Genomic DNA, 26,697 nt, shown 5'->3' with positions numbered 1-26,697 from the left:
AAGGTTCGTTTTACATGAAGGGCAATATTGCAGGCCTACCTGTAGATCATTATCTGGGTCAGAAAAAAAGGAACTCCTGTAAGGGGTTCAGAGACCTAGTTTATGTGTATGGTAACTGCTAAATTTTAACAGTGTTTGCCAAAAAAGAGAAAGAAAAATTTCTTTCTATAGTCCCCTCACTCACCGGGGTTTCCCCGCGGTGACATGCTTCATTATTGGGGCTTCCCAGTTCTCTATGAAAAGGGGCGTGCTGCGACTAGGCGGACTACGCAGGAGCACTGTTATAGTGACGGGCTATGTGTGGTGCAAAGTGTGGTGATGGTGGAGTGGGTGTGTGATTAAAAATACCGTGCTAGTGGGCCTCAACAATTTATTCTGCTCCTAGTTTGGTATACTAAAAAGGGGTGACACTGTTATCTGGCCTTAAGTTAGGGCTAGATCAGTGTTCAGTGGTCGACATGTTTCAAGCTCCCCCAAGCTTTTCATCAGGACCATACAGGGTCCAGCCCTGTATATTCCACTCCTATATTTAAATAAATAAATGAATTTGTCTCAATATAATGTCTTTACGCTGCTAATTAATAAACATGCGTATTGCATACATACGATTTAGTATCTTATTGTTGCATCTGTAAAAGAGAATGACACTTGGTTAGTGGCAAAACATCCCCCTTCAAGAGCAAGGGGATCACACATGTAGCTCTTATATGTCTAAGGCGTGAGTGTGCCTTTTGCACCATACCGGTGCGTGCAGACTCTCAAGTCAGTGCAGAAATACAACTGAAGTGAAAAAGTGTTTGGTGAATTCACACACATACATAACATAAGACTTAATGTGACTATAGACATGACACACTACGTATATATACATACATATACACATAACAATCTTTCATGGCAAAAGGGCATAGTTAAATGTAAAGGTGCTAATTTGCACTTCATGGTCTCAGGCGAGGGCAGGATCACCTCGTGGAAACATTGCTGTAGGGTTTTTAAGGTCATGATTAAATCAGAGATATTTTAGAGATTAGCGTTTTGCTCAGAGAATATGCATTATCAAATGAGAGGTCTAAACTCCCATGCGATGTGTCAAAACTACTTCCTGACACTTGATTTCTAAAGTACTTACTTCCTATTGGTAAACCCGCTCGGTATTACCTATTCGATCCTCACCCGACCGCATTCTGGTATTGAATGCGAGCGCCGGTGTATTTGGAGTCCTTGCGCTTCCGGGTATCGGATGCTCATGACTAGAGCGTCCCGAACGCGGCGGCCATCTTGAGTGAGTGTTTAACGCGCTAAGCGCGAGTTTCTACTAAGTTTGCCCCTTATACTTCTCATGCAGGGAATTGTAAGCGGAGAATGATTTTTCACAAGGGTCCAGACAGTTTGCTTCCCTTTGATTGAATTTAGGACGATTTTTTTAAAAAACGAAAAGGTTGTTAATTTCTGACCAATGTCCGGTCTGAAAATAGTAAAGTTCATAAAATGAGATTATTGGTCTTTCTTTGTTATTATTTACAGGTATTACTCATCATCACAAAAAATGAGGTTTCCTTAGTATCATCAGGCCATCATGATGGTGGTTTAGAAAGAATGAGATACAAGGAGATCTCTTTGGTTTGGTACATCAGTATTTTTTAAGGACCTCATTATTTTCTTAATGCGCCCCATGGAATATCATCGTTGAGCCCCAGTGTGTCCGTGTGTAGCTTAAACACCCATCTTTGCTCACATTCATGGAGAATATGGTCTAGATTGTCTTTATTTTGCACTGTCTCCAAAACCACCCAAGTTAAATCATTGGGTGTATGATTTTGTTCGATGAAGTGGTTTGTCATCCGGGTAGTGGAACGCTTGCATCGGATGTTGCTCCTATGTTCCACTATGCGAGTACTGACCTTTCTGGTGGTCATGCCCACGTAATGTAGGTTGCAGGTGCATGTTATTAGATATGCCACTCCACTGGTGTTGCAATTGGAGAAACCTCTTAGTTCCCACCTCATATTGTTATTGAAGGTAACGGTTTTTGTTACTGAGGTTAAATGACAAACACTGCAGTCAGAAATTAACAACCTTTTCGTTTTTTTTAAAAATCGTCCTAAATTCAATCAAAGGGAAGCAAACTGTCTGGACCCTTGTGAAAAATCATTCTCCGCTTACAATTCCCTGCATGAGAAGTATAAGGGGCAAACTTAGTAGAAACTCACGCTTAGCGCGTTAAACACTCACTCAAGATGGCCGCCACGTTCGGGACGCTCTAGTCATGAGCATCCGATACCCGGAAGTGCAAGGACTCCAAATACACCGGCGCTCGCATTCAATACCAGAATGCGGTCGGGTGAGGATCGAATAGGTAATACCGAGCGGGTTTACCAATAGGAAGTAAGTACTTTAGAAATCAAGCGTCAGGAAGTAGTTCTGACACATCGCATGGGAGTTTAGACCTCTCATTTGATAATGCATATTCTCTGAGCAAAACGCTAATCTCTAAAATATCTCTGATTTAATCATGACCTTAAAAACCCTACAGCAATGTTTCCACGAGGTGATCCTGCCCTCGCCTGAGACCATGAAGTGCAAATTAGCACCTTTACATGTAACTATGCCCTTTTGCCATGAAAGATTGTTATGTGTATATGTATGTATATATACGTAGTGTGTCATGTCTATAGTCACATTAAGTCTTATGTTATGTATGTGTGTGAATTCACCAAACACTTTTTCACTTCAGTTGTATTTCTGCACTGACTTGAGAGTCTGCACGCACCGGTATGGTGCAAAAGGCACACTCACGCCTTAGACATATAAGAGCTACATGTGTGATCCCCTTGCTCTTGAAGGGGGATGTTTTGCCACTAACCAAGTGTCATTCTCTTTTACAGATGCAACAATAAGATACTAAATCGTATGTATGCAATACGCATGTTTATTAATTAGCAGCGTAAAGACATTATATTGAGACAAATTCATTTATTTATTTAAATATAGGAGTGGAATATACAGGGCTGGACCCTGTATGGTCCTCATGAAAAGCTTGGGGGAGCTTGAAACATGTCGACCACTGAACACTGATCTAGCCCTAACTTAAGGCCAGATAACAGTGTCACCCCTTTTTAGTATACCAAACTAGGAGCAGAATAAATTGTTGAGGCCCACTAGCACAGTATTTTTAATCACACACCCACTCCACCATCACCACACTTTGCACCACACATAGCCCGTCACTATAACAGTGCTCCTGCGTAGTCCGCCTAGTCGCAGCACGCCCCTTTTCGTAGAGAACTGGGAAGCCCCAATGATGAAGCATGTCACCGTGGGGAAACCCCGGTGAGTGAGGGGACTATAGAAAGAAATTTTTCTTTCTCTTTTTTGGCAAACACTGTTAAAATTTAGCAGTTACCATACACATAAACTAGGTCTCTGAACCCCTTACAGGAGTTCCTTTTTTTCTGATATAGACTGGAGGCCGACCTAGTTTAGTTTACCCTCCTTCTCCCCCCTCCTCTCTAGTTGATCATTATCTGGGACCATCATGAGGCAACCAGTCTTCTCACATCCCCTCCCCAGGTTCCAGAGCTGCACTCGGCTGTAAGTGCGCCTCCTGGGAGGATCAGGAGGAAACTATCCAGGGGTTGTAGCGCTAAGCGTGGGCCCGGCGCAGACGGGCGCAGACGGGCTTGCCATCGGCGTGCCGGCGGCACACCCGCCGCGCCCACCCGCTGCGCCCACCCGCTGCACAGGCGAGGTCCTATGGCCATTTTATTGGGGCGGGAGGCTGCGACAACTAGTCCGCAGACCATCCCCTACCTCCAAGATGGTGGTTCCCTGTGCCCCCTTCCGCGTCAGCGCCTAATCGGCTGCGCGGGGGGTCGGGAGATGGTACCCAAACAGTAAATGGGACCGGAGCCACCAGCCAGCGTTTTACAAAATACTAAAATGGTAAGTGCAGTTCAGCATAAAAATCGGTAGTGCAAACAGATTGGTTAAAAATGAATCACAGTTAAAATAGTGCAATCCACCTTTCACAGTCAACATTCAGCTCGAATTCCGACCCTAATCCCCCGGCTTTCCGCCTAATGCTCTTAGCCATGTTATCCACCTACCATTGGATAACATGGCTAAGAACTGCTCTGGGCAGGCATTAGCTTTTGGAGATATTCGCGCTTAGCGCGAATATTTCCAAAAGTACGCCTTTGTAGGTAATAGGAGATAGCGATGTTAGCGACTGTTTACAGTCGCTAACATCTTGGCACGCCCACGTTGCATCTCATTAGCGATAAATATCGCTGACATGCAAAGCGAGCCCCAAGATGATCGCTATCTCCTACTAGCTGTCGCTAACTGGTGTTAGCGACAGCTAGGTAATAGGGCGATAAAATTATCGCCGCTTTAGCGGGAAAAATTCCCGCTAAAGCGGCGATAAGGCCCTTGGTAATATGCCCCCTGGTTCTTTCTGTCCATGGGCACGGGGAGATCAAGTGATTTGCCCAGAATCACAGGATGACGCCGAGCTTCGAACCCAGATCCGCAGCGCGCCAGTGGGCCGGGATGTGGAAGTGGCACGTGCTGTTCCGTGCACGCCACCCGTCTCAGGGTATTTCAGAGTGAAACTGAGGTGGTCCCAAAGTTTCATATTTGATATTTTATGGCAGGACTGAACTGCTCCACAGCAGTTTACAGTTTAGTGAATTACTCCGAATAAGTGAAATAACCTGCCACTTTATTGGAATAAAGTGGGAAGAGAATGAATGTATCTTTTTATTTTGGTATTATTAAAAGGTAGCTCGAAGTCTAAAGAAGTAACCATGATTCTTCACACCCGACAGACTACCCGCAGCCTATGAACATGGGTTACCACCAGTAACCAAGGGGCATATGTAGGTAGGCGTTTGCGATTCGCAAATGCTGAAATTCGTCGAATTTCGGCGTTTGCGAATCGCAAACGCCCCTTTGGTATGTAGGTGGCACTTAGCAAAATAAGGAATCACAAAAATTGTGATTCCTTATTTTGCTCATAGCATTTAAGGAATCACAATTTTGCGATTCCTTAAATGCTATGTAGGGGTGCCTTAAAAATTGCGATTTTGGCATAAGGAATCGCAAAATACCACCTACTTCAAGTAGATAGTTTTTTGCGATTTCCTTTAAAAATTCATTTTTTTTTAAAATTCAAAGTACCATGTGGCGCACAGACAAGCCATTAGGGCATGTATGTGTGCCACATGTACTTACAGGCACATTCCAGGGGTGCAACAGGTGTCCTTTGGACACCCTGGCACTCTTGGAATTGCGATTCTCAAATTGCGATTTTCTCACAGAAAATCGCAATTTGGGAAAGTATCCCCATTCATTCCTACGGGCTTTTGGGGCCATAGGAATGAATGGGACACTCATTCCTTAATTGCGATTCGCGATTTGCTATTCGCAAATAAGGAATGTTAGAGATTCGCAAAAAAATTGCGAATTATTACCTACATTCCATTTTGCTATTCTCAAATACCGATTCCTTAAAAATCGCTATTTGAGAATCACAAAATGGATATTACCTACATATGCCCCCAAGTCACAAATAGAAGCTGTCTATATGTGCATTGTCGCTCACCATTGAATGCGGGAGCTCACCTTGAAGTAATGTTTCATTCTTTGTTTGTATTTTCTACAGTAATGGACCCATAGACCCGTTTTAGGTCTGATGTTAGCCAAAAACTTTTGTGATTTCCCCAAAATCATATACATATTTGCTCACTTGTATAGGGGCTTTCAGCCAGCCCATTTCACCATGTTGTGCCATTCACATTTTTCTTGTGTCTACTACATCATACTGCATGAGTCAGTGGGCCAGCCTACTTCCACCATTGGCTAACTTCACTGTGAGTGACAGCATTCTGTCCTTTCACAAGGAGCACATCCACAACACCAAGACATTTCCTACAGTAACAAGGACTTTGATGGCATTATATGTTTTTAGAGACCAAAAAATATTTTTGCTTCAAGGCAATTTTTAGGGTTTCCCTGCACAGCGCTTGCCCTATGCTTGCAAAATCTCTTCAGAAGAAAAAAAAAACCTTAAAAGGTGCTTCAAGCCCACCCATTACTTACAATTGCTTACCCACCATTTCACTCTTGTTTCCTTGCTTCCTATTGTTTGGCGCATCCTCCTCGCCTCCAGCTTCCTCCTGGGCTTGAGATTCCATCCCTGCTGTGCAGCATGAAGCAAGTACTGTTTCCTGCGGCCAGTGTCCTTCCACAGGCAACTGTCTTCTTGAGGTACTCTTTTTTTTACTTTTTAGCACCACTTTCTCGCCATTGTTCTTTTAAACCCACCCACCCCGGCATCTCCTGCTCCACATGCTTTGTTTCTAGCCCTCCTCCCCCTTGTTTATTTGCACATTTATATAGCGCACACTCGACCTGAAGGTATTGAGTACTTTACATGAGCACCAGTTACTTTACACAAGGAACCAACAGTCACGTTACATTATTAGGACACATTCATTTTTGTTTGCTTAGGCACACATGTGATTAAGTGATTTGCCAAGAATTACAGGATGTTGAATTGACGCTGAGACTAGAACCTGGTTCCCCAGTTCCCGAGTGCGTAGCTCTGGCCGTTACGCCACTTTCTCTCCCCAGAGGAGAGGGTTGCTTGCCACCTCAACCCCCGTGCCGTTTTAAGGCACATTGCATAGCAGCTCGGCTGCAGTGCGACATGTCAAAGTAAAAACAAAGTGCTTTGACACAGTCAACGCTGGCAGCACCACAGCACCTTGTTTTTGTACTTTCAACCATGTTGCATAGCAGCCTGTGCTGCTGTGCAGCATCTTTAAAAGCATTGACAATGCCAATAGGTCTTGTAAAGGCGAATTCTATTGGCTTTGTCAGTGCTTGTTTCTATTTGCAAGGGCCTGATCATTTCACGTTCACTATTCCTAGCTTTTTGGTGAATCAAAGTCCAGGCACTTGCCGAAAACCAACACTTTCCAGCACTGTCCATTCAGAATGTGTAATGGATGATATAACTTGGTCATATGTCAGGTGGCTGTCAGAGTTGAAACAATTGCTAGTTTTGCTGACTCACTTAGGACTTCATTGACGTCCTCAGAAACAAGAACTGCAATGAAGAGAGGCGAATGGTCCCAGTGATCCAATGATTAACTGAGCCAAACCCTCATTCCTTCATAGTTCTGGATTCCCCCCTACCAGCCCTCATGTGAGATTTGTGCCTTTAACTGATGAGAGGCGGACTGGAAATTGCAAAGAGAAATTTCTGCATGAGAGTTCTGGTGGAAATATCTTTAGCTCAAGGACAAGACCAAACATGTTGGTTGACTTAAAAAAGGCAGGTGTGGTGCACATTGACACAACCTCATGAATGAACAAGCATCGGCAAAGCAAAATTGGTCTTACTTTTGTGACCTACTGATTTTGCCAATGTTTTTAGCCATGTTGCACACCATTCCAGATGCTATGCAGCATCACTAAAGTTAAAAAAACATACATTTTACATGGATGTCTGTATCATTTCGTAGGTATGTGCACCACAAAATGCTGCAGGTGTTTTAATTTTTTTTCTTTTTAGTTACTGACCTGAGTTGGATTAATAACTAAAAATAAAATAAAAAGAATGGGCGATTAGAGCGGAGGCAAAACAGGGGGCGGGAGGAGTGATTACTAAAGCAACATGGGGAAGGTTGTGAAGAATGGCAAACATGGGGCCATTGGAGGGGAAACACTGAAGCAACCCAGGAGGGGATGCGAAAGCAAGGGGGTAGGGCTGAAGAGGTCGCAAAAGCAATGCTGGAGGCTGGTAGCAAAAGCAATACAGATTTTGGGGAAGACAACACAGAGGGCATGGGTTGGAGAAGCAAGTGGGAGAAGCCTGCAGGCAAGTACAAGAGGGAAGAGGGCAGGAGGTACTAGTTAGGCAGCATACAGCAACATGAAGTGCAGAGGGCGAGACATACAGAAGGGAGACAGCTCGAAAACACATGCACTATATTGGCAGGCTTCACACAAAATATCAAGTATTGGCAAAGCCACCATGTCTCACCAATGAAAGATCTATTGGCTTTGTCAATTTATTCTTTTAGCTGTGTTGTACAGCAGTACGGCTGCTGTGCAGCATAGCTGAAAGTAAAAACTAACACCGTTACGGTACGGGCAACGCTGGCTGCATTATAGCGCATTTTTAAAAAACGTTCAACCATGCTGCACAGCGCCCGCGCTGCTGTACAACAAGGATAACAAACACATTGATAAGGTCAATTAGCTCTTGCTTAATCAAGAGCTATTTGGCTTCGTCAATTTGTTTTGTGGCGGGAGGGGTGCTGGGGGTGTGCGTATGGGACAGGGCAAGCAACAATGGGTTAGAGGGGGTGGGTGGCATGGGGCAAGTAACTAAGGGTGGGAGTAGGTGCTGGTGGGTGTTATGGAGGAAGCAAAAACACAGGGAAGAGGGCAGGGGAAGGAAAAAGAACAGTGTAAGCAAGAATGGGGAAACAGCAAAAGGGCACGTAATGATGCAGAGGTAGCAGGCACAAGGCAAGCAAAAACAATAAGCAAGCATTGATGTGAAGCAGGAGGAGAAGCAACAACAACAGAGCAAGTAACGACACGCGGCAGGCAGCAACTCAACGGCCAAGCACTGACACCAAAAGGGGGAAGGGAGAACAAGCAACAACATTTACGACATGGGAAAAATAAAAATAAAGTACCTCAATCCCAGTACGAACAGTGGAAGGACAATAGTTCAAAAGAATCAATCAGTACTTGGTTCATGCTCCACAGAACGGAGAAACAAATGAAGAGATGGTGGAACTGCTCATGCTGGATAATCAGGAGGCAGCAAATAGGAGTGACAATGATGCCAACAAATGGTAAGCACGGTTCACGCTCCATGTCCCCTTTTAGTTAACAAAATGTCTTGCAAGTGACAGCACATGCGCTGTCTCAGGCGAGACCTGAAAAAGTAGTGCTTGAAAAGCAAGCAGTGGAAGCTGCGATGTCAGTAAATCAAATAGTCTGTAAAGAGGCAATATTCTGATGGAGGGATAAATACAGGAGTGACAAGCTGGGAGACAAATAAGAACCAGGAAAATGAGAGAGACAAGGAAAACCAATCAAGGTTAGGTAATTGGCGGGCTCCAAGGCACACTGTTCTTGATAAGGTACTATACGCTTCGCACCAGACAACACATGCACTCGGTGTAAAAACTGTGACCAGGAACAGTGGGACTCAAGCCCTCATGAGGGTCTCTTAATTTTGACAGGGACACTCGTGGGAAGTACGAGCCTCATTAGAATTGTGAGATCAACAGTACTAAGGGGTCCATCTGGTAAAGAGAGTTGGAGTCACTAGGTAAAATACTGAAGGGAGTGGGGAAAAAACAAGGGAATCAGATGCATAATTACCAAATCCCCCTCCAGAGTTCCTCAGTTCCTCATTCCATTCATTTGCTCATTATACCGTGGACGTTCTCCTTCCTGGAGTTACCTGTGCAGTAGGTATCAGAAACTTGGGGGCTGGCCTGGCAATATTTGAGGCTCCAGTGTCATGAACAGTACTAGTAAAACACAGGAGCATTTACTGCTCTAGTGGTCTAACACAAGTCCTTGCAGCCCCTGCGGTGCAGGATGGCTCCCAGGCGTGGCCCATGCAGGTAAGAACGGTGAGGCAGGGGGCATGGGGGGGGGGGTGGAGTCGAAAGACGACGACAAGGGAAATGTAAATTTAAAAAAACGAAAACCCCTTACCTTGTGCTCGCCGCATCGCCAACTTGGTGATGCGGCGAGGGCAAGGTAAGTGGTTTTTGTTTTTTTAAATTTAACTTTACCTCATTGTCTGTCGAAAACTCCCCATACCCCGCCCCACTGCTCTTACCTGCACAGGCCTTGCCTGGGACCCCCACCTCTTCTTCGCCACCCATCTTTCAGGGCCCCCTATTCAATCCAGGTTCAATGAGTACCAGTGAGATATGGGAGACTCAGGGCCCCCTCATTGAAATCAGCAGGTGGGAGCTGCAACATTTTGCGCTGTGCTCGTGTGGTCAAGAGGGCCTGTCCAGTGCTGACTATCCACACACAGACCTCGGAGAAAGTAATGAATACCTTCATCTCAGACTACATGATTAACAACAGGACCTATAAGTATCTTGATTGCAGCAGAGTCTTTTGGCAACACCCCTGATTGTTTTCAGTTTTAGTAATGTCTCCGGGGTTTTTCCACAGGAAGCTTCACATGTGATCAGCCTCTCTTATCAAGCAGGCGCGCGGTTTCCTCGAAATGAGAGCGTTTCGCCGGAACTTCATTTTAATTGCGCTGCGCGTGCAGCCAAGGGGAAGCGGACACGTTCTTCAGGTTTTTAGCTCCATATTACTCATTTGCTCTTTTGCTGTCAGCAGCAGCCACCCTTAAAAGTAATAAAAAAAAGAACCGCTGCATGTGTTATTGGTAGGAGGAGGATGGAGCTCCGCCGCGAATTAGTGGCTAGGGACTATTTAAATATCCAAACTGGAAGATTTGAGGGGAGCGTCATGCACATAACCCTCCGCTGCACGTGTCACGCCCTCTTCTGCAGCAATTAATTGCTGCATTTCTTTGTTCCTGTTAAGCTAATATGAGGCCGCCCGAGGCGTCTGTTGACATTTCTGCTCTACTCCTAAAATAGCTCGCTGTTTTGCTGAAGTTCGAAGATAATTTCACCCCCAAAAAAATATAACACCAAGCTGAAAGAATGATACGTTGAAGACAAGCCGCTTGGGATTTTTTTTCTTCAAATTTCATATCAGTTCGTACCAGGAAAAGTGGTTGAGAGCTGCGTTCAGCTGGGAATCAGGAAGTGCCTGTCTTGTTTGCCTATTAAACATAAAAAGCAAATACAATGTTCTTCTGTCTTTGCTCCTAACATTTTAAGATAACTATCAAACCGAAAAAGTCTGTATGTGTTTTTTTTAATCATTTGTGCATATCAACGAACTGTAAGGGAAACACAAAATTGCAGACGTCCCTATCAAATTAAATGGCGCACTTCGGGGGATTTAGGGTTTAAATGGCAGCCCAAACTTTAGAAAATAACCACTTTCGCGCCTTGGGGGGACCCAGGGAGAGCCAGGCGCGAGCCGGTCTCTCCCTGGGCAGGTTCGCGCGAGGAACATCACAGGTGGGGGCTGATTAGCAGAGGGATTAAAAGGGGAAGTCAGGCGGGCGGTTAGGAACTGCGTGGGCGGGAGAAGTGAAGGGAGGTTGTTTTGCGGCGTGTATTTGTCGTACCTTGGTTTTTCTCTGGACACATGGAGGACGTGGAGGATGTCAGGAGGGCCGTGCAGTTAATCTGCGATGCCGGGCGCGAGGACCTGCTGCGGCCGGGTGTCCCAGCGGAGGCGTGGGTCGGACTGGCCCGCCCACCTCGCAAGGCTTCAGAGGGCGTTTCCAGGGCTGTGGAGGCTTGTTTATCCCCGGGCCCGGAGGAGGAGGAAGACGGCGAGGCGGCCATGCCTGCGGACGGGCACATGCTCGTTTTGCCGGTCGCTGCAGTGGAGCCCCCGCCGGGTGACCCGGGCGCCCCCCAGCAGGTATGTGAATTCCAGTTATTTAGCGCTGGTTCCCGCGGGGCGCCCGGGGGGAGGCGGGGGCGTTCTGCGGGCCGTCAAGCTCCGCGTTCAGGCGGCTCGGCCTCGGGGAAGACGGGGAGGCCGCAGGCGGGCCCTAAACCGAAGCGGGGGCGGAGCCTGGACTTCCTTGGGCACACGCCGACCCCTCCCCCTGCCGGTATGCCTGTAGACCCTGCCATTACGGTGCCCCATTCACCGGGGGGGGTTTCCCCTCTCCTGTGGCTTAATGGCCAATGTTTCATGCTCTCTCCTGCCATGCCTGGGCCTGGCCCTGCCCCCCCCCGCGATGTTGGCCCCCCGCACTCGGGTGACGCCGGTGCTGGGCCACTCACTGCTGCGTTGACGGCTCAACCACCTCCTGTGGTCCCCACTCCTGCCCCTGCTGTGGTTTCAATGGGCACTGTCCCTAGATTGCTGCCCCCCCGGCCACTGAGGCTGTGGCAGCCGGCGTGCCTGGCCCTCGGGCTGCCATCCCCACGCCCCCGGCTCCTGGTGAGAGGGGTTTGTTCAACAAGGGGGCGCCCCCGCACCCGGGGCAAGCCTTGTTCCCGGTCCCCAGGGGGCGGCCAGGTGGCCACATGGGGGGTCATTCGACTGGGTTGGGAGGGGTCCATGGTCTGGCGTCGGTGGGCCGTCCCTTGGGGGGAAATTGCGGTTCAGCTTTAAGGGAACATGTTGTCGCGCACCCTTCATCGTCTGGCTTGAGCGGCCGCAGTTTTCAAGCTGCGCCTTCGGCTGGGCGGCTGTTGGCAGTTTCTACGGGCCCGGGAACTGTCCCCACGGCTGTTTCCAGAGGTGGGCTTTCAGGGGGGTTATCTGGAGCGGATAACTCTTCTACAGTTTTCTGTCCACAAAGCTTTCAGAACATTGATTGGCAGTTTTATGATGGGGGTATTGGTGATGGGGCTATGCCCAGTGGAAGTAATCAAGTTGAATTTTCTGATGAAGCTTTCGGTGGGAGTTTTCATGATGATGAGTTGGAAGAGGGGGAATTGAGAGACAAAGATGTTGGGCTTTTGGCAGCACGGGCCCAGGGGGGTGGGTTGGGGCAACCCACTGTTTCTCGTGTTTTGCAGGAGTCTCGAGCGGACCATGCAGGTGTACGAGGGGCAGTGTGGTCTGGACCTTCTCAGAGGGATCGTGGGGCTGTCGCACAGCAGCCGGAGCAGTTACCGAGAGGTAAGGATGGGTGGTGGTCCGTGTGGCAACCTAGGGAGAGTCTCCCTGTTAAGAGTACAAGATCTATTGGTACGGGGGATGGGGTTGTGATTGAGCGAGTCGCTCTGGCACCGAGGCTTGAGCGGCCTGTACTTTCGAATGTTTCTAATGTGCAAGTTGCAAATGCAGTTTCTACAGCGGGGGTGGGCGGGGTGGATGCCACACGTGTCACGGAGGATAGTATCCTACCGAAAAAGTTGCCTTATTCTGGGGTGGGAATGCCTTTGGGGTCTCATTTATCTGACAAAACGAAGAATTTGATATGGTCTGGGGCATTTGTGGATGTTTTTCGGCTTCTCCATAGGGATGTTCAGGCAAAAGAAGGGTCAAAGGAGGAGGAATTAGAATTGGCTCGGAGGCCTCGTGTTCCGAAGTCCATAGAGAACTGGACTTCGGCCTTTCTTATTTATGCCAGCGTTTATTGTCAACGTCATCCTGAGAAAGCAATAGACATGTTTAAATATGCTGATGTTATACGCAAGGCTCACAGTTATTTTGGCGGCTTTGCTTGGTTGTCCTATGATGACGAATTCAGGGCGCGCATGAGTGCTTTCCCTGAGCGTTCGTGGGGTGAGGTGGATTCTGAGTTATGGTTGCAATGGATGGCATCGGCAAACCCCCCTGCTACGACACACACAGCTAGCGGGCAGCCCGTGTATTATCGGCCCTTTTCAGCTCGCCCCGCTCAGTCTGGGGCGGGGATTTGGGGCAGGGGTCAGTCAGCCGCTTCTGGCACATGCTGGCATTTTAACAGGGGTTCCTGTAACAGACCTGCTTGCAGGTACAAACACGAGTGTTCGCAGTGTGGAGGGAAGCATGCCCTCACCCAGTGTTTTCCCGGCCAGCGAGTGGGTGAGCAGGGACGAGGTTCAGGGGGTAGGGGGCAGCAACAACAGTCTGTTTACAAGGGCCCCTACTCCTATTAGGCAGGAGGTTCTCGATCTCTGGCTGGTGGACTATCCAGATTTTGAGGCCGCTAAGATTTTGTCTTGGGGTTTCAAAATTGGGTTCAGGATTGGGTATCAGGGACCCAGGGTGGGCAGGTGGTCGGACAATTTGAAGTCTGCGAAGGAGAGTCCACATGTGGTGCGGAAGAAACTGGATGCTGAGCTTGCGGCTGGTAGGATTGCTGGTCCTTTTGTGAATTGTCCTCTGCCTGACTTGATTGTATCGCCCCTGGGTGTGGTGCCTAAGAAGGCGGCAGGGGAGTTTCGTCTTATCCATCACCTGTCCTGGCCAGAGGGTTCATCAATTAATGACTTTATTGATCCAGCTGACTCAACCGTCAATTATGCTTCGGTGGACGATGCCTTACGGCTCGTGCGCACGGCTGGTGTTGGGGCTTTGCTGGCAAAGAGCGACATTCAGTCGGCTTTCCGGCTATTGCCCATTCACCCTTGGGATTTCAGTCTGTTGGGAATGCATTTTGACGGTAGTTTCTACGTGGATAGGGTGTTGCCCATGGGCTGTTCAGTGTCATGCTCCCTTTTTGAGTCTTTCAGTACCTTCCTGCAGTGGCGGTTCACTTTTGTTAGTGGCCACGTATTGGTCTGTCATTACCTTGATGATTTTCTTTTCATTGGGGAAGGTCGATCTGGGCAGTGTCAGTCGGCTTTGAACATCTTTCAGGCTCTAGCGGAGGAATTGGGGGTTCCATTGGCGCCGGACAAGACAGAGGGTCCCTGTACGTCCCTGACTTTCTTGGGGATCGAAATTGATACTCTGTCTATGGTGGCGAAATTGCCTGTGGCTAAAGTGAAGGAAATGTCCGCTTTTATACATCTGGTGTTGGGGGAGCGGAAAGTTGTTTTGAAAACTGTGCAGAAGTTGTTGGGTTACCTCAATTTTGCTTGCCGGGTTGTTCGGGCGGGCAGGACATTCTGCAGACGTCTCGGATTGTCCATGTCCGGAGCACGCCTTCCCCATCATAGGGTGCGCATTACCACCGCTGTGCGTGCCGATTTGACTGTCTGGCTCCGTTTCCTACAAGAGTTTAATGGCGTGTCCTTGTTTTTTGCGGATGAGGACATGGTATGGCAAGTACAGTTGTTCACTGATGCGTCAGGGGCTCATGGCTTCGGAATCTTTTGGGAAGGTCGATGGTGCGCGGCCGGCTGGCCGGCGCACTGGAAGGATCAGGGTCGCAGCATAGCGTTTCTGGAGCTTTTCCCGCTGCTGGTTGCTCTGCACCTATGGGGGGATGAGTTTCGGAATCGCTCAGTCTTGTTTCACGTAGACAATTTGGCAGTCGTGCACCTTGTCAATCACCAAAAGGCTCGGGATTTGCGGGTTTTGCGGCTCCTGCGCGCATTCATGCTGCGGTGTCTGCAATTAAACATTGTCTTTAAAGCACGGCATGTTCCTGGTACTTCTACTTGCATCGCTGATTCTTTGTCTCGCTTTCAGTGGTCCGAGTTCCGCAAGTTAGCTCCTGGGGCGGACCTGGAACCAACAGCGATCCCACAGTACGTATGGGACCTGGGGGATTGAGGGTTCACCACTTGGTAGAAAATTCAGTGGCTGAATCCACCAGGCGGGGCTATGGGAAAGCCTGGAATGAGTTTCTGCAGTTTGGTAAGGATTCAATGGGGCCGATTGGTGCGGGTTGGTCTGATGAACACTGTGTCTTGCAGTTTGTTTTACATCTGGCGGACAAAGGCTTATCGCCCACTACCATTTCTGGCAAATTGGCTGGGGTTTCTTTTTATGGGCAGCTTTGGTGGGGGAGGGACCCGGTTGGGGGGGTGTTGGTGCGTAAAGTTTTGAAAGGTTTGGCCAGGCTCCGGGCTGGTGGTCAGCAGCTCAGGCAGCCAGTGACTTTTGAGTTGCTCCAGTTGCTGTTGCCGGAATTGGAGGTGTGTTGTTATGATGCTTTGGAGTGTGCCAAATTTCGTTTGTGTTTCATTTGGTTGTTCTTTGGGGCATTTCGGGCATCAGAGTTGTTGGGGTTGCGGGGCAGGGTAGGTATGACCAGCAATGAGGTGGTGTTGGAAAGTGACAGAGTGCGGCTGTGGCTGCGGGCATCTAAAACCGACCAGATGGGGAGGGGTAAGTGGGTGTTCCTTGGTAGGAGTGGTGTCTCTGCATGTTGCCCGGTGGGGGAATGGGAAATGTTTGTGTCCTCTTCGCAGTTTCTTCAGGGGTCCATATTTTGTCATGCGGATGGTAGTCCCATAGTTGCATCTCAATTGTTGGCTGTTTTACGCAAGGTTTTGTTGCGCTTGGGGAAGGATCCTGTTCAATTTGGTACTCATTCTTTCCGAATTGGTGCGGCGACGGAGGCCGCTCGGTTGGGGTGGGACTGGTCCCAGATCCGACGAATTGGTCGTTGGCGTTCTAAGTGCTGTGAAAAGTATGTGAGGAAATAAGGCATTTTGGCTTGTCTAACATTTCTTTCTCTCCTAGGTCCCTGGCCATCAGTCGCCGGATGCAAACGAAGGGTGTGGATACTGGGGCACTCTTTTGTTAAAAGGGCAGCTTTAGCCGCTGCCAGTCAGCTCTGTGGGAGATCACTTGGTCTGAACAGTATGACACACGAAGTATCCTGGCATGGAACAGGGGGAATGCGCTGGGGTGGGCTTTTTCCCGCCTTGGCTGCTCTGGTTTCGCAGTGTTTGGGGGGCCCTCCGGATCTCCTGGTGCTACACTTGGGAGAGAATGACTTGGTTTCTCTATCTGGGTTGACCTTGTTAAAATTAATGAAGCAGGACCTGGAAATCATCAGAACCACATGGGTGAGCACCATGCTTATATGGACTGAGTTTGTGCCTCGTGTGCAATGGCGTGGGGCAAGGAACCACTCTGCCCTGGAAAAGGCCAGAAGGAAAGTGAACAGGACAATGCGCCCCTTTTGTCAACATTGGGGTATCTACAGTTTGGACCATTATCATTTAAAAGTATCTGAACATCATTTATTTTGTGAGGACGGTGTGCATCTATCAGCTTTGGGCCTCTCTTTTTACCTCCTTGAACTCAGGGACTTGATTAGCAAGGTTCTTCAGGTACAGTTGTGGTGTGCTCCTTCCTTTCCTTTAGGTGGGGCAGGAAAACGCTAAAGGTTTTCCTGGGTGGCGGGTTTTTGTTAGTGGGGGTGGGCAGCCTGGAGCGGGTTGGCCATCCTGAAGGGTAGCATTGGGTAGGCTAGGGGTAGTAGGCAGGAGTTTGTTCGGGGTTTTGGGATTTTGGTTTCGTAGGCTCACTGTAGAGTTGAATTATGTAAATAATAAATAAATAATGAATGTGTTTATGATATTTATGATGCACCTGTCCTAAAATAAAAGTGGCCTTTCTTGCTCCTAAAAGAAGGTGTGGACAATGTTTTCTTGCGCGAGGGGGGACCCAGGGAGAGCCAGGCGCGAGCCGGTCTCTCCCTGGGCAGGTTCGCGCGAGGAACATCACAGGTGGGGGCTGATTAGCAGAGGGATTAAAAGGGGAAGTCAGGCGGGCGGTTAGGAACTGCGTGGGCGGGAGAAGTGAAGGGAGGTTGTTTTGCCCCACCCACCCTCCCTCTCTTTTTTCTTTATTTATTTCTGGGTTTTTTATTTTGCGGTGCTCTAGGCACTGTTTAGTTTAGGTAGGTTTGCCACTGTTAGGATGGGTGCCTTTGTCTGTTGTAGGCGGGTTTTTGTTAGTGGGGGTGGGCAGCCTGGAGCGGGTTGGCCATCCTGAAGGGTAGCATTGGGTAGGCTAGGGGTAGTAGGCAGGAGTTTGTTCGGGGTTTTGGGATTTTGGTTTCGTAGGCTCACTGTAGAGTTGAATTATGTAAATAATAAATAAATAATGAATGTGTTTATGATATTTATGATGCACCTGTCCTAAAATAAAAGTGGCCTTTCTTGCTCCTAAAAGAAGGTGTGGACAATGTTTTCTTGCGCGAGTTGTGTTGTTATCAATGCGTAACAATCTATGTTGATAACAGGAGCTGTGCATGGTCTACATCGGTGATACTGGGGGCATTTAAACCCATAATTCTTTGTATTTTCCTTTGGATTAAATTCTCATGTCTAACTTTCATTTTGGAGGAAGTAATGGCTTGCCTTCGTAACGTACAATAAACCATGAAATAATGTGATGGGCACTCATCTAAATACGAAGACTGGTGATTGGTTTAGGCAAATTCCAAAGTTAGGGAGTCAGAAATCTTTAGTGAGGGTGTATGTGCTGTTCTAATGTTTCCAGGGTGCAGAGTGATATTTTCTTCTTAAAAAGGCAACTTGTGTCCCGATCTCGTTGCCGCTCACAGTCCTGCAGTGATGTCAGCAGATCAGCCTCGTTAGCTAGATCAGGACACTCAGGATCGTGAGTACTTTGGAATCCTCCTAACGGAGGAATGGACACTGTGCCTGCTGCCAGATGCCTAACTATGGCGGCCGCCCTCCAGTGGTCGATGATGGGGTCGTGAGACTGCCCCAGGATAGGGGTTGGACGTGTGTGACTGTGTCGGTTTTTATATGTGTTTTCATGCCTGGGTTCCAACTCTACAAACACATAGATCTTTCAGGGTTGCTGCTCTATAATTGAATCGCCCGACCGATGAGGCTCCATAGGGGCCTTACCTCTGTTTGACCGTCCGAGGACCAGGGGACGGGGCTCAACTTTCGAGTGGGCTTTAGGGAATTCATTGGCGAGATGGCTGGAGTGCTCCCGTTGGGGCTCCCAGGCCGTCTTGACTGCGACAGAGGTTTCAATGGTTATGAGGTATTGGGGTGGGCAATGGGGGGTGTTTGAGGGAGTTGGGGTTGGTTATGCACTGTCTTTTCTCTTCTGCCATTAATCTATGTTCCTTGATTGATGCTGCTCCTCTACATGGGGTTCGCATCCACCTCCTGTACACTGTATCTATTATTACATTCCTGGTGTGCCGCCTTAACGTAACCTATACTTGTGGTTTGTCCCCTGCTTTGGATACTCCCGTAATGGCAATCATGAATGTCTTCTCCTATGGTGGGTCGGCAGATTAACATTGCAGGTATTTGCATAATTAGCTGGAATGTACGGGGGCACTTGATGAAATCAAAAGGGGCGCTATCCTCCGGCAGGCCAAGAGTGATAAAGCTAATGTCCTGATGCTCCAGGATACACATTTACTGGGTACCAAGCCCCCCTGTCTTCTCCGTTATCGCTTTGCACAGGCCTTCCACTCCAGCTTTTCTAGGGGCTCCAGGGGGGTGGCCACCCTTATCCACCGACAGGTCCCATATCTACACTCCAGGGCATGGGTGGATCCACAGGCCAGGTACATTATACTTCAGGGGTCCATTTACGGGGTACAAGTAATACTAGGTTCTGTCTACGCTCCTCCCCCTTGTCTTGGACCCTGGTCGAACGCCTTTTGGCGCTCTGGGACGAGATCCCCCTGATATGGCTGCTATTGGTGGCGGCTAGAATGATGTGTTGGATGCGTCTCGGGACCTTTGGAGACGGGGTGGCCTGCCCCACAACCAAACTGAGCTCCCTTGTGACTGGTCTGGGGTGGACAGACACCTGGCACGCACTACACAGCATGGACCGGGAGTATACTTATTTTCCCTCAGTACATGGGTCCTTTTCCCGCCTGGATTATCTATTTGTTCTTGTGGGAGATATCCGTAGGGTGAAGGGGGTGGACATTCTACAGAGGGGCCTTTCTGACCATTCCCCGGTAGCCCTAATGCTGCAACTTGGCCCGGCGCAACTACCTTTCCGTGGCGTCCCTCCACATGGAACCTACAGGACAAGCAATATAGTGCACATATTGATAAGGCCATAGACCAGTACTTGGAAATAAATATTGGGTCTGTGGAGGCAGCCGAGCCCCTTTGAAGGCTATATAGTCAACGGTACATGGGGTAGATATTTCTTATTGTACCGCAGCCCGCCGGACACGGAAGTACAAGTTGCTGAAATCTGAGTCTCGCCTGATCTCCATGGAGCGGTTGAGCAGGGAGGAATGCCAAACCCATTCAGACTTACTGCTGGAAGAGGCCCGGTTGGTGTGGCTGGCTACCTGTAGCAGAATTTAATAATGTGGAGACAATTCAAGTAAATTACTGCACAGTCTCTGCCAGGGAGCTGTCTGTCCCCTGACCCACCCGCCATAGTGGGGCCGGACTGCGGACCTTTGGTCAGCCCCATGCCATTGCTGAAAACTTTTCACAATACTATGCCACACTCTAAACCCCTGGGGAGATTGAATCCGAGGTACAGATCCGTCAGTTCTTGGATGCCATCCCACCCCAGCGCTTCTCTGATGAGGCTCGAGATAACCTTGACTGCCCGCTCACAGCGGATGAAGTAGGGGTCGTATTGGCCGGCCTTTACTCAGGTAAGGCACCAGGCCCTAACGGGTATCCATCTGAATTCTATAAGCGATACTCTACTAAATTAGGTCCCCACCTCCTCAATACTATAGAGGAGGCCTGGGAGATTGGTTGTCTGCCTCTAGATTGTTGACATGTCGAAATAGTGGTTTTACACAAAGAAGGTCGACCCCCTGATTGTCATGCCTCATATCGGCCCATATCGGCCTATTTCGTTGCATAACTTCGAGGCCTTGGGAGATAGGCTTGCACCTTATATTGCCTCGGTGATTCACCCAGACCAGGCTGGGTTCATGCCCCCACGGGCGACACAGAATAATATACGTCGTGCCCATATCGCAATTGATACTATCCTACGACTCAAAATCTTGGGTGTCCTCCTCCTCGTGGACATGGATCGGGCATTCGATTCACTCAGTTGGACTTATCTGTTTGCCCTCCTTGACCGACTAAATTTAGGTCAGCGGTTTCTATCTTATTTAAGACTCTTGCATACGAATATTACAATTTTAGTTCGTATTGCAGGACCCGTTTCATCAACATTCTCGATGGGTAGGGGAACTAGACAAGGATGCCCGCTGTCACTGTTTCTCTTTGCCCTAGCTATGGAACCCCTGGCAGCATGGGTACGAATAGATGCACAGGTTGCAGGCTTGGAGTGGGCACATGGGCTGTCAGATCATATTTCTTTATATGCTGAGGACATCCTCTTCTTTCTGACCGATCTTAACAGGACCGGTCCTAGATTGCTCCGGATCATGGAGATCTTTGGAGAGACCTCTAGGCTATATATGAACCCTGGTAAGTCCAACCTTTGGGTTCTTGGCCCTTAGCTCGCCCTTGGTACTTGGGCCTCTATGACACAGACGACCACGCTTGGGATGAAATATCTGGGGGTCTTTTTGTCTTCCTCTTCAGAGACTTCATGGGAATGCAATATCCAAGCAATTTGGACGCGTGTGGGGGATGAATTGAAAACCTGGTCCTATATGCCCCTTTCCCTACCGGGCCGCTCAGCTATCTTCAAGATGGTCTCCCTGCCATACTTACTATATCGACTGCAAAACCATCCTTTTCGTATCCCACCCTTCGTTGTTCAGTCAGGTCAACTCGGTGTTGGGGCTATTTCTGTGGGCTGGGAAGTCTTCTAGGGTGGCTTTACATACATGTTTCCAGTCCACTGTACTGAATGAGTGGTGATATGGGGATCGCACAGACCCGACCTACTTATTAGAGCGGACACTCATGGGAACCCACTCCTTGCATACTATACTCTTCTCTGCACCGCTGCGTCGGGCCCTTCCCTCTAGTACCACAGTAGTGTTCCAGGTTTGGAAACAGGCCTTGCGTAAAATTGGATGGTGGGGTAGACTCACTAAGGAGACCCCATTGTGGTCAAATGGAATGCTGCCCCGGTTGGCAGGCCTGGCGGGCTTCAGAGACTAGGATGCTGTAGGGATCTCCACCCTTGGGGATGTGATGCAGGGTACAACCCTTAAGTCCTTTGCACAGCTCCAACGGGACTTCATAATGTCCAAGTTTCAATTCTATAAATATCTGCAGCTCCGACATGCCCTTCTCCCCAGTGTTGCCAACCTGGATTCCCTCCCAGATTTCAGCCCCATTGAGGCAAGTTGTTTATGGGGGATCTACAGGATCACAAAATCTCCAAAATCTACCAGTCCCTGGGGACTAAGAGTCCCACCACTTTGGATCAACTCCGGGAGTCCAGATTGGACAGAGCGGAGGCTCTTTATTCCCCCAGAGAAGCAGCTATAGCTATGCGGTTTCGCTTAATTCCGTTTATCTACATCGGGTGTACTATACCTGTGCTCGCCTATGCATGGCCGGCTTGATAGCCTCTCCGCTCTGCCTATGTTGTGGGCAAGATGATGGTAGCTTTTTTCTTACGATATGGCAATGTGAGGTGATTGTGCGATTCTGGCAAAGAGTTTTGGCTTACCTGTCAGAGGTCCTGGAATGGGACCTTCCCTATTCACCCAAGTTGGTACTCCTGCACATCATGGAAGGGATTGGTGGTAATATATACAAGCACCACCTAATGTTTTTGGGCCTTACGTTAGCTAAACGTGACATTGCACGCCCTTGGAAGGCTACTACTTTACCTCCCTTAGCAGCATGGAAGAATGGCTTAGACTTAAATATGGGCCTAGAGCTTCCTATTTTTAAGGCCAGGGGATGTCCGTGTAAGCACACAAGGATATGGAAATGGTGGGCTGAATATAGGGGTCTTCCATTAGAACCTGTCTCACTTGGCGTCGACACACTTATGATAGTATGTTGAAATGTAGTTTAGGAGTGGCTCTGCTTAGCCGATATCTTCTTCTTTTCTCCTTTTTTGTTCTCTCTCTTTTTCGTTCGATGAGGGATGAGCAGTAACTTGTGGGGGAGGGTTTACTGACAGTGCATCGGGGGGGGGGGTTGTTCCTTTTTTTCATTGTTATTTTTCAGTTGACTTATAATTTGCATGTCATGAACGTCAATGCCCTTACTGTATCATATACTAGCAGCCCGTCCCGACGTTGTCCGGGTTTGAATTGCTGCCGGCCAGTAGTATACTGTTTTGTAGGATTTAGTTTTGATAGCATTTCTTATCTGTGACAGGTCTGTGAAACGCTCCGATTCACAGTGCACTGCTGATGCACTTAAGAGTGCGCGTTCAGTAGTGTGTGAACTTGGGTTTCCCTACTTTATTTTTCCTTGCAATATTATAAAGCGCAACTTGACAACATGGCATGAGCACAATTTACATTACAGAAGAACTCATTCATTTGTGGTAGGCACAGGGAGACAAAGCGATTTGCCTGGAATCACAGGATGTTGAGCTGATGCCTAGATTCGAACGTAGCTCCCCAGCTCTAATTTTCGCAATTCTAGAGGGAGGTGTGTCTAAAAGTGTATGTCGGTGCTGGCCATCAATGAGAGAGACCTGTGCATTTTTCAAATCGGTGGTGAAAAAATATGAGTATGTTGCTGGAGATATGGGCCGCCGTGCCACCAATGTACTTACCGGGGGAGGGTAAACACCCATTATTCCACAACTTTCTTTCCGCATACCATCACTCCACATACTTTCATTATGAAAGTACCATGACTCCACAATGCCATTATAATACATGGCATTACATTTTATATGCTTTTACCATGCATACATTTACAACGAAATTCGTTGTAAATGCATGAATGGTAAAAGGATGTTTTTTTAATGTTTGGATAAGGTAAGTATTGGTATAGGGGTATATGTTTTGGGGTACTGAGGTATATGTTTTGGGGTGTTTGGGTATTTTAAGGGTTCAGATATAGTTTTGGGTTATGGGGTACAGGGGTAGTTTTAGGGTTTAGGGATAGGCATGGGTTTTGGGGTACAGGGGTATTTTTAGGGTTCAGGGCTAGGTTTGGGTTTTGGGGTATAGGGGTATTTTAAGGGTTCAGGGCTAGTTTTGGAGTACAGGGGTATTTTTAGGGTTCAGGGCTAGGTTTGGTTTTTGGGGTACAGGGGTATTTTAGGGTTCAGGGGTAGGTTTGGGTGTTGGGGTACAGGGGTATTTTTACGGTGCAGGGGTAGTTTTGGGTTTTGAGGTACAAGGGTATTTATAGGGTTCAGGGCTAGGTTTGGGTTTTGGGGTACAGTGGTATTTTTAGGGTTTAGGGATAGGTTTGGGTTTTGGGGTACAGGGTATATTTATAGGGTTAAGATGGGTTAGTGTTTAAGGGTGTTGGGGTATTTTAAGGAGTAAGGGTGGGTTACAATTATGGGGTGCAGGGGTATTTAAAGGGAGCAGGATGGACACCCGGAGCTGGACTGTACAGAACCTGGGAAGAAAAAACAATGAAATATTGGGCACAACGCTCGATTTTTTTTCCGTAATTCAGTGCCCCGCACACGCCCAAGCCGCCAGCACACGATATGAGACATGGCATGAAGGGCGGAACGTACCACATGCCCCCAGCGTTTGTCACGCCCCCAGCACAATGCAGACACGCCCACAAGGGACTACTTTGCTGGCACGGTTCTTTTACCTTTTAAATGTATATAGTGGGCGTTTGCATAGCCTATGTCCTTCTGCTGCAACTGCCCTTTCCAATGCTGTATTGGGTGTTGTGATTGGTGCAGTGGTTCCTGAGATTACCCGCCTCAAAGGTTTGGGCTCTCTCTTTATTATATTAGTATAGATGTGGCAGAAGTTCTCTGTGATACAGAGCTCTGCAGACTACTTGACGCAATACATTTTGTTTTAAAAAAAGAAGGAACTTATGAGCGATACATATGTACATATATGTTGAACTTGGCCCTTTCTGTAGGGTCATCCCCAAATCTTTTGCCATCACTCCTCCTATTTTTGCTGAATTAGTTTTTGTTGACCGTAGGACTTTGTGCAGTTCACCCCTGCTAACCAGGGCTAAAGTGCTATTGGTCTCTCCTTAAAACATTGGTAGTATTGGCTCCTAACCAATTGGCACATTTAATTTACCTGTAAGTCCTCAGTAAAGTGGCACTACCTGTGCCATGTGCATGCAAATTAAATGCTGCTAGTGGGCCCCCAGCACTGATTGTGCTATCCACTTAAGTAGTACTTTAAACATTACTCAGGCTGGCCAATGCAGCCTGTGTGTACAGTGTGAAAACTGCCATGGCAACCTGGCAAAGTAAACATTTTAAACAATATGAATGAGGGTGGGATGCACACCTTTGTACTCATTTTTAGAGTCAATATGTATATATCTTCTATTTGTCCAAAGTTAATCCTTTACGGCGTGCAATACTGGTTTTTGTGCCTCCCCCGGCGACATCTTTGAATCAGTGAAGAAGGGTGGGGTAACACATGCCACCCCAAAACCAGTCGCAGCTGCCATCGTTGCGCCTTCCGGCAAAATTCCATCCATGTTTTTCCACATTTTTCCGTTTTCAAATATACCATAGTTTTAACCATATTATTCCACAGTTTATCTCATTATCTATGTTGCTCTGTCATTTCACTTCACGCTCAAGTTATGTACTGCCATTTTCCAGATTTCTAGTGCTTGAACCGTGCCCTCCGGACCTCATTTTCAAACATGATCAACGCAGTGGTTCGTCCAAAGCAATATTTATTTAAAATCCAAATCCAATGCATTTCGGGCACCTCATTGCCCTTCGTCAGGGATCACTACAACAATAATAGCAAAAAGTAAGCATCGTGTATTCACTTGCATCATTCAAAATTAGTCTAAACAATTGAATATTTATACATCAAAAATCATTGCGCAAGTTTTCTTATGCAACCTGTCGCCTCAACACTAGCAAACTCTATCTTTTTAAACAGTGCCTATCTAACCACATTTTCTCACTCGTATTCAGCGCTATTATGCATAGAGACTGTGGGCTCTTATTCCTCTTCCCGTTTGCATATCGTTTTCTGTTCACCCTTTACTGTCGCAACGATGGCAGCTGCGACTGGTTTTGGGGTGACATGTGTTACCCCACCCTTCTTCACTGATTCAAAGATGTCGCCGGGGGAGGCACAAAAACCAGTATTGCACGCCGTAAAGGATTAACTTTGGACAAATAGAAGATATATACATATTGACTCTAAAAATGAGTACAAAGGTGTGCATCCCACCCTCATTCATATTGTTTATAAATTTCCCCCTAACGTTGGGATAGCACCCACAGAAGTAATAGTCTCTTTGGTTCTTGCCGCATTACCTTAAAAGAATTGACACTCACGTAATAAGATCCGGTTCGTTTTTTACAAAAGCAATGTTTTTCAGGTTGAATTCAACGACACTAATAATGGCACATGTTGTTCATGTAAAGATGTTTAAAACTTTTTAGTGATAAATGTAATTATGTAACAAAGCGCGAAGATTTAAGAACGTCTTAGTATTACGCATAGGTTAGTATGGCATTGTGGGTAACGTAGTCTCAAGCCAAATGATGTGCACCACCATGTGAACACGAAAGCGCGTGATAGCGCACGACATGGGCCAATTAGGAACAAGGTAGCATAGAGAGGAGTTTTAAATGAAGGGGTTACAACAGGAGGGTAACTTTACCGGTTCGGAAGCAGGACAGGATGGGTTCTAGCGTCCATTGCAGGTACGTGTAAGGATTCAAAATGTAGCAGGGAGATGGAAAAGGACCAGGGTCTGTAGACTTGCGAATGAAAACATGAATACTTGATTTAACACCAAAAACGCACTGAAAGTGAAGTCGAGGGAATCATGTTTTAATTTAAAGGGGGAGAAAACGTAGCTTCTGACAGTAAAGGGTGAACAGAAAACGATATGCAAACGGGAAGAGGAATAAGAGCCCACAGTCTCTATGCATAATAGCGCTGAATACGAGTGAGAAAATGTGGTTAGATAGGCACTGTTTAAAAAGATAGAGTTTGCTAGTGTTGAGGCGACAGGTTGCATAAGAAAACTTGCGCAATGATTTTTGATGTATAAATATTCAATTGTTTAGACTAATATTGAATGATGCAAGTGAATACACGATGCTTACTTTTTGCTATTATTGTTGTAGTGATCCCTGACGAAGGGCAATGAGGTGCCCGAAATGCAT

General features: G+C 47.6%; 1 protein-coding gene across 1 annotated transcript; it reads left to right on the top strand.

The window, feature by feature from the left end:
* Positions 1-12,521: 12,521 nt before the first annotated feature.
* LOC147711919 (uncharacterized) lies at positions 12,522-16,886 on the top strand. Its single transcript, XM_086920258.1, has 2 exons — positions 12,522-12,792; positions 16,237-16,886. The coding sequence occupies exons 1-2, from the start codon at positions 12,522-12,524 to the stop codon at positions 16,884-16,886; spliced, it is 921 nt and encodes a 306-aa protein (XP_086776384.1).
* Positions 16,887-26,697: the final 9,811 nt, after the last annotated feature.

Source organism: Lissotriton vulgaris, chromosome 5, assembly GCF_964263255.1.
Source record: "Lissotriton vulgaris chromosome 5, aLisVul1.2, whole genome shotgun sequence".
Classification (NCBI taxonomy): Eukaryota; Metazoa; Chordata; class Amphibia; order Caudata; family Salamandridae; genus Lissotriton; species Lissotriton vulgaris.
Note: the sequence above shows the minus strand (reverse complement) of the source record. Positions and strands in the feature narration are given on the sequence as shown.

What these genes read in the sequence shown, in the direction of transcription:
- LOC147711919 (XM_086920258.1), top strand. Translation starts at nt 12,522, where the DNA reads ATGCCCAGTGGAAGTAATCAAGTTGAATTTTCTGATGAAGCTTTCGGT. An exon ending in GCCGGAGCAGTTACCGAGAG is followed by an intron (nt 12,793 to 16,236) that starts GTAAGGATGGGT and finishes TTTCTCTCCTAG; the next exon opens with GTCCCTGGCCATCAGTCGCC.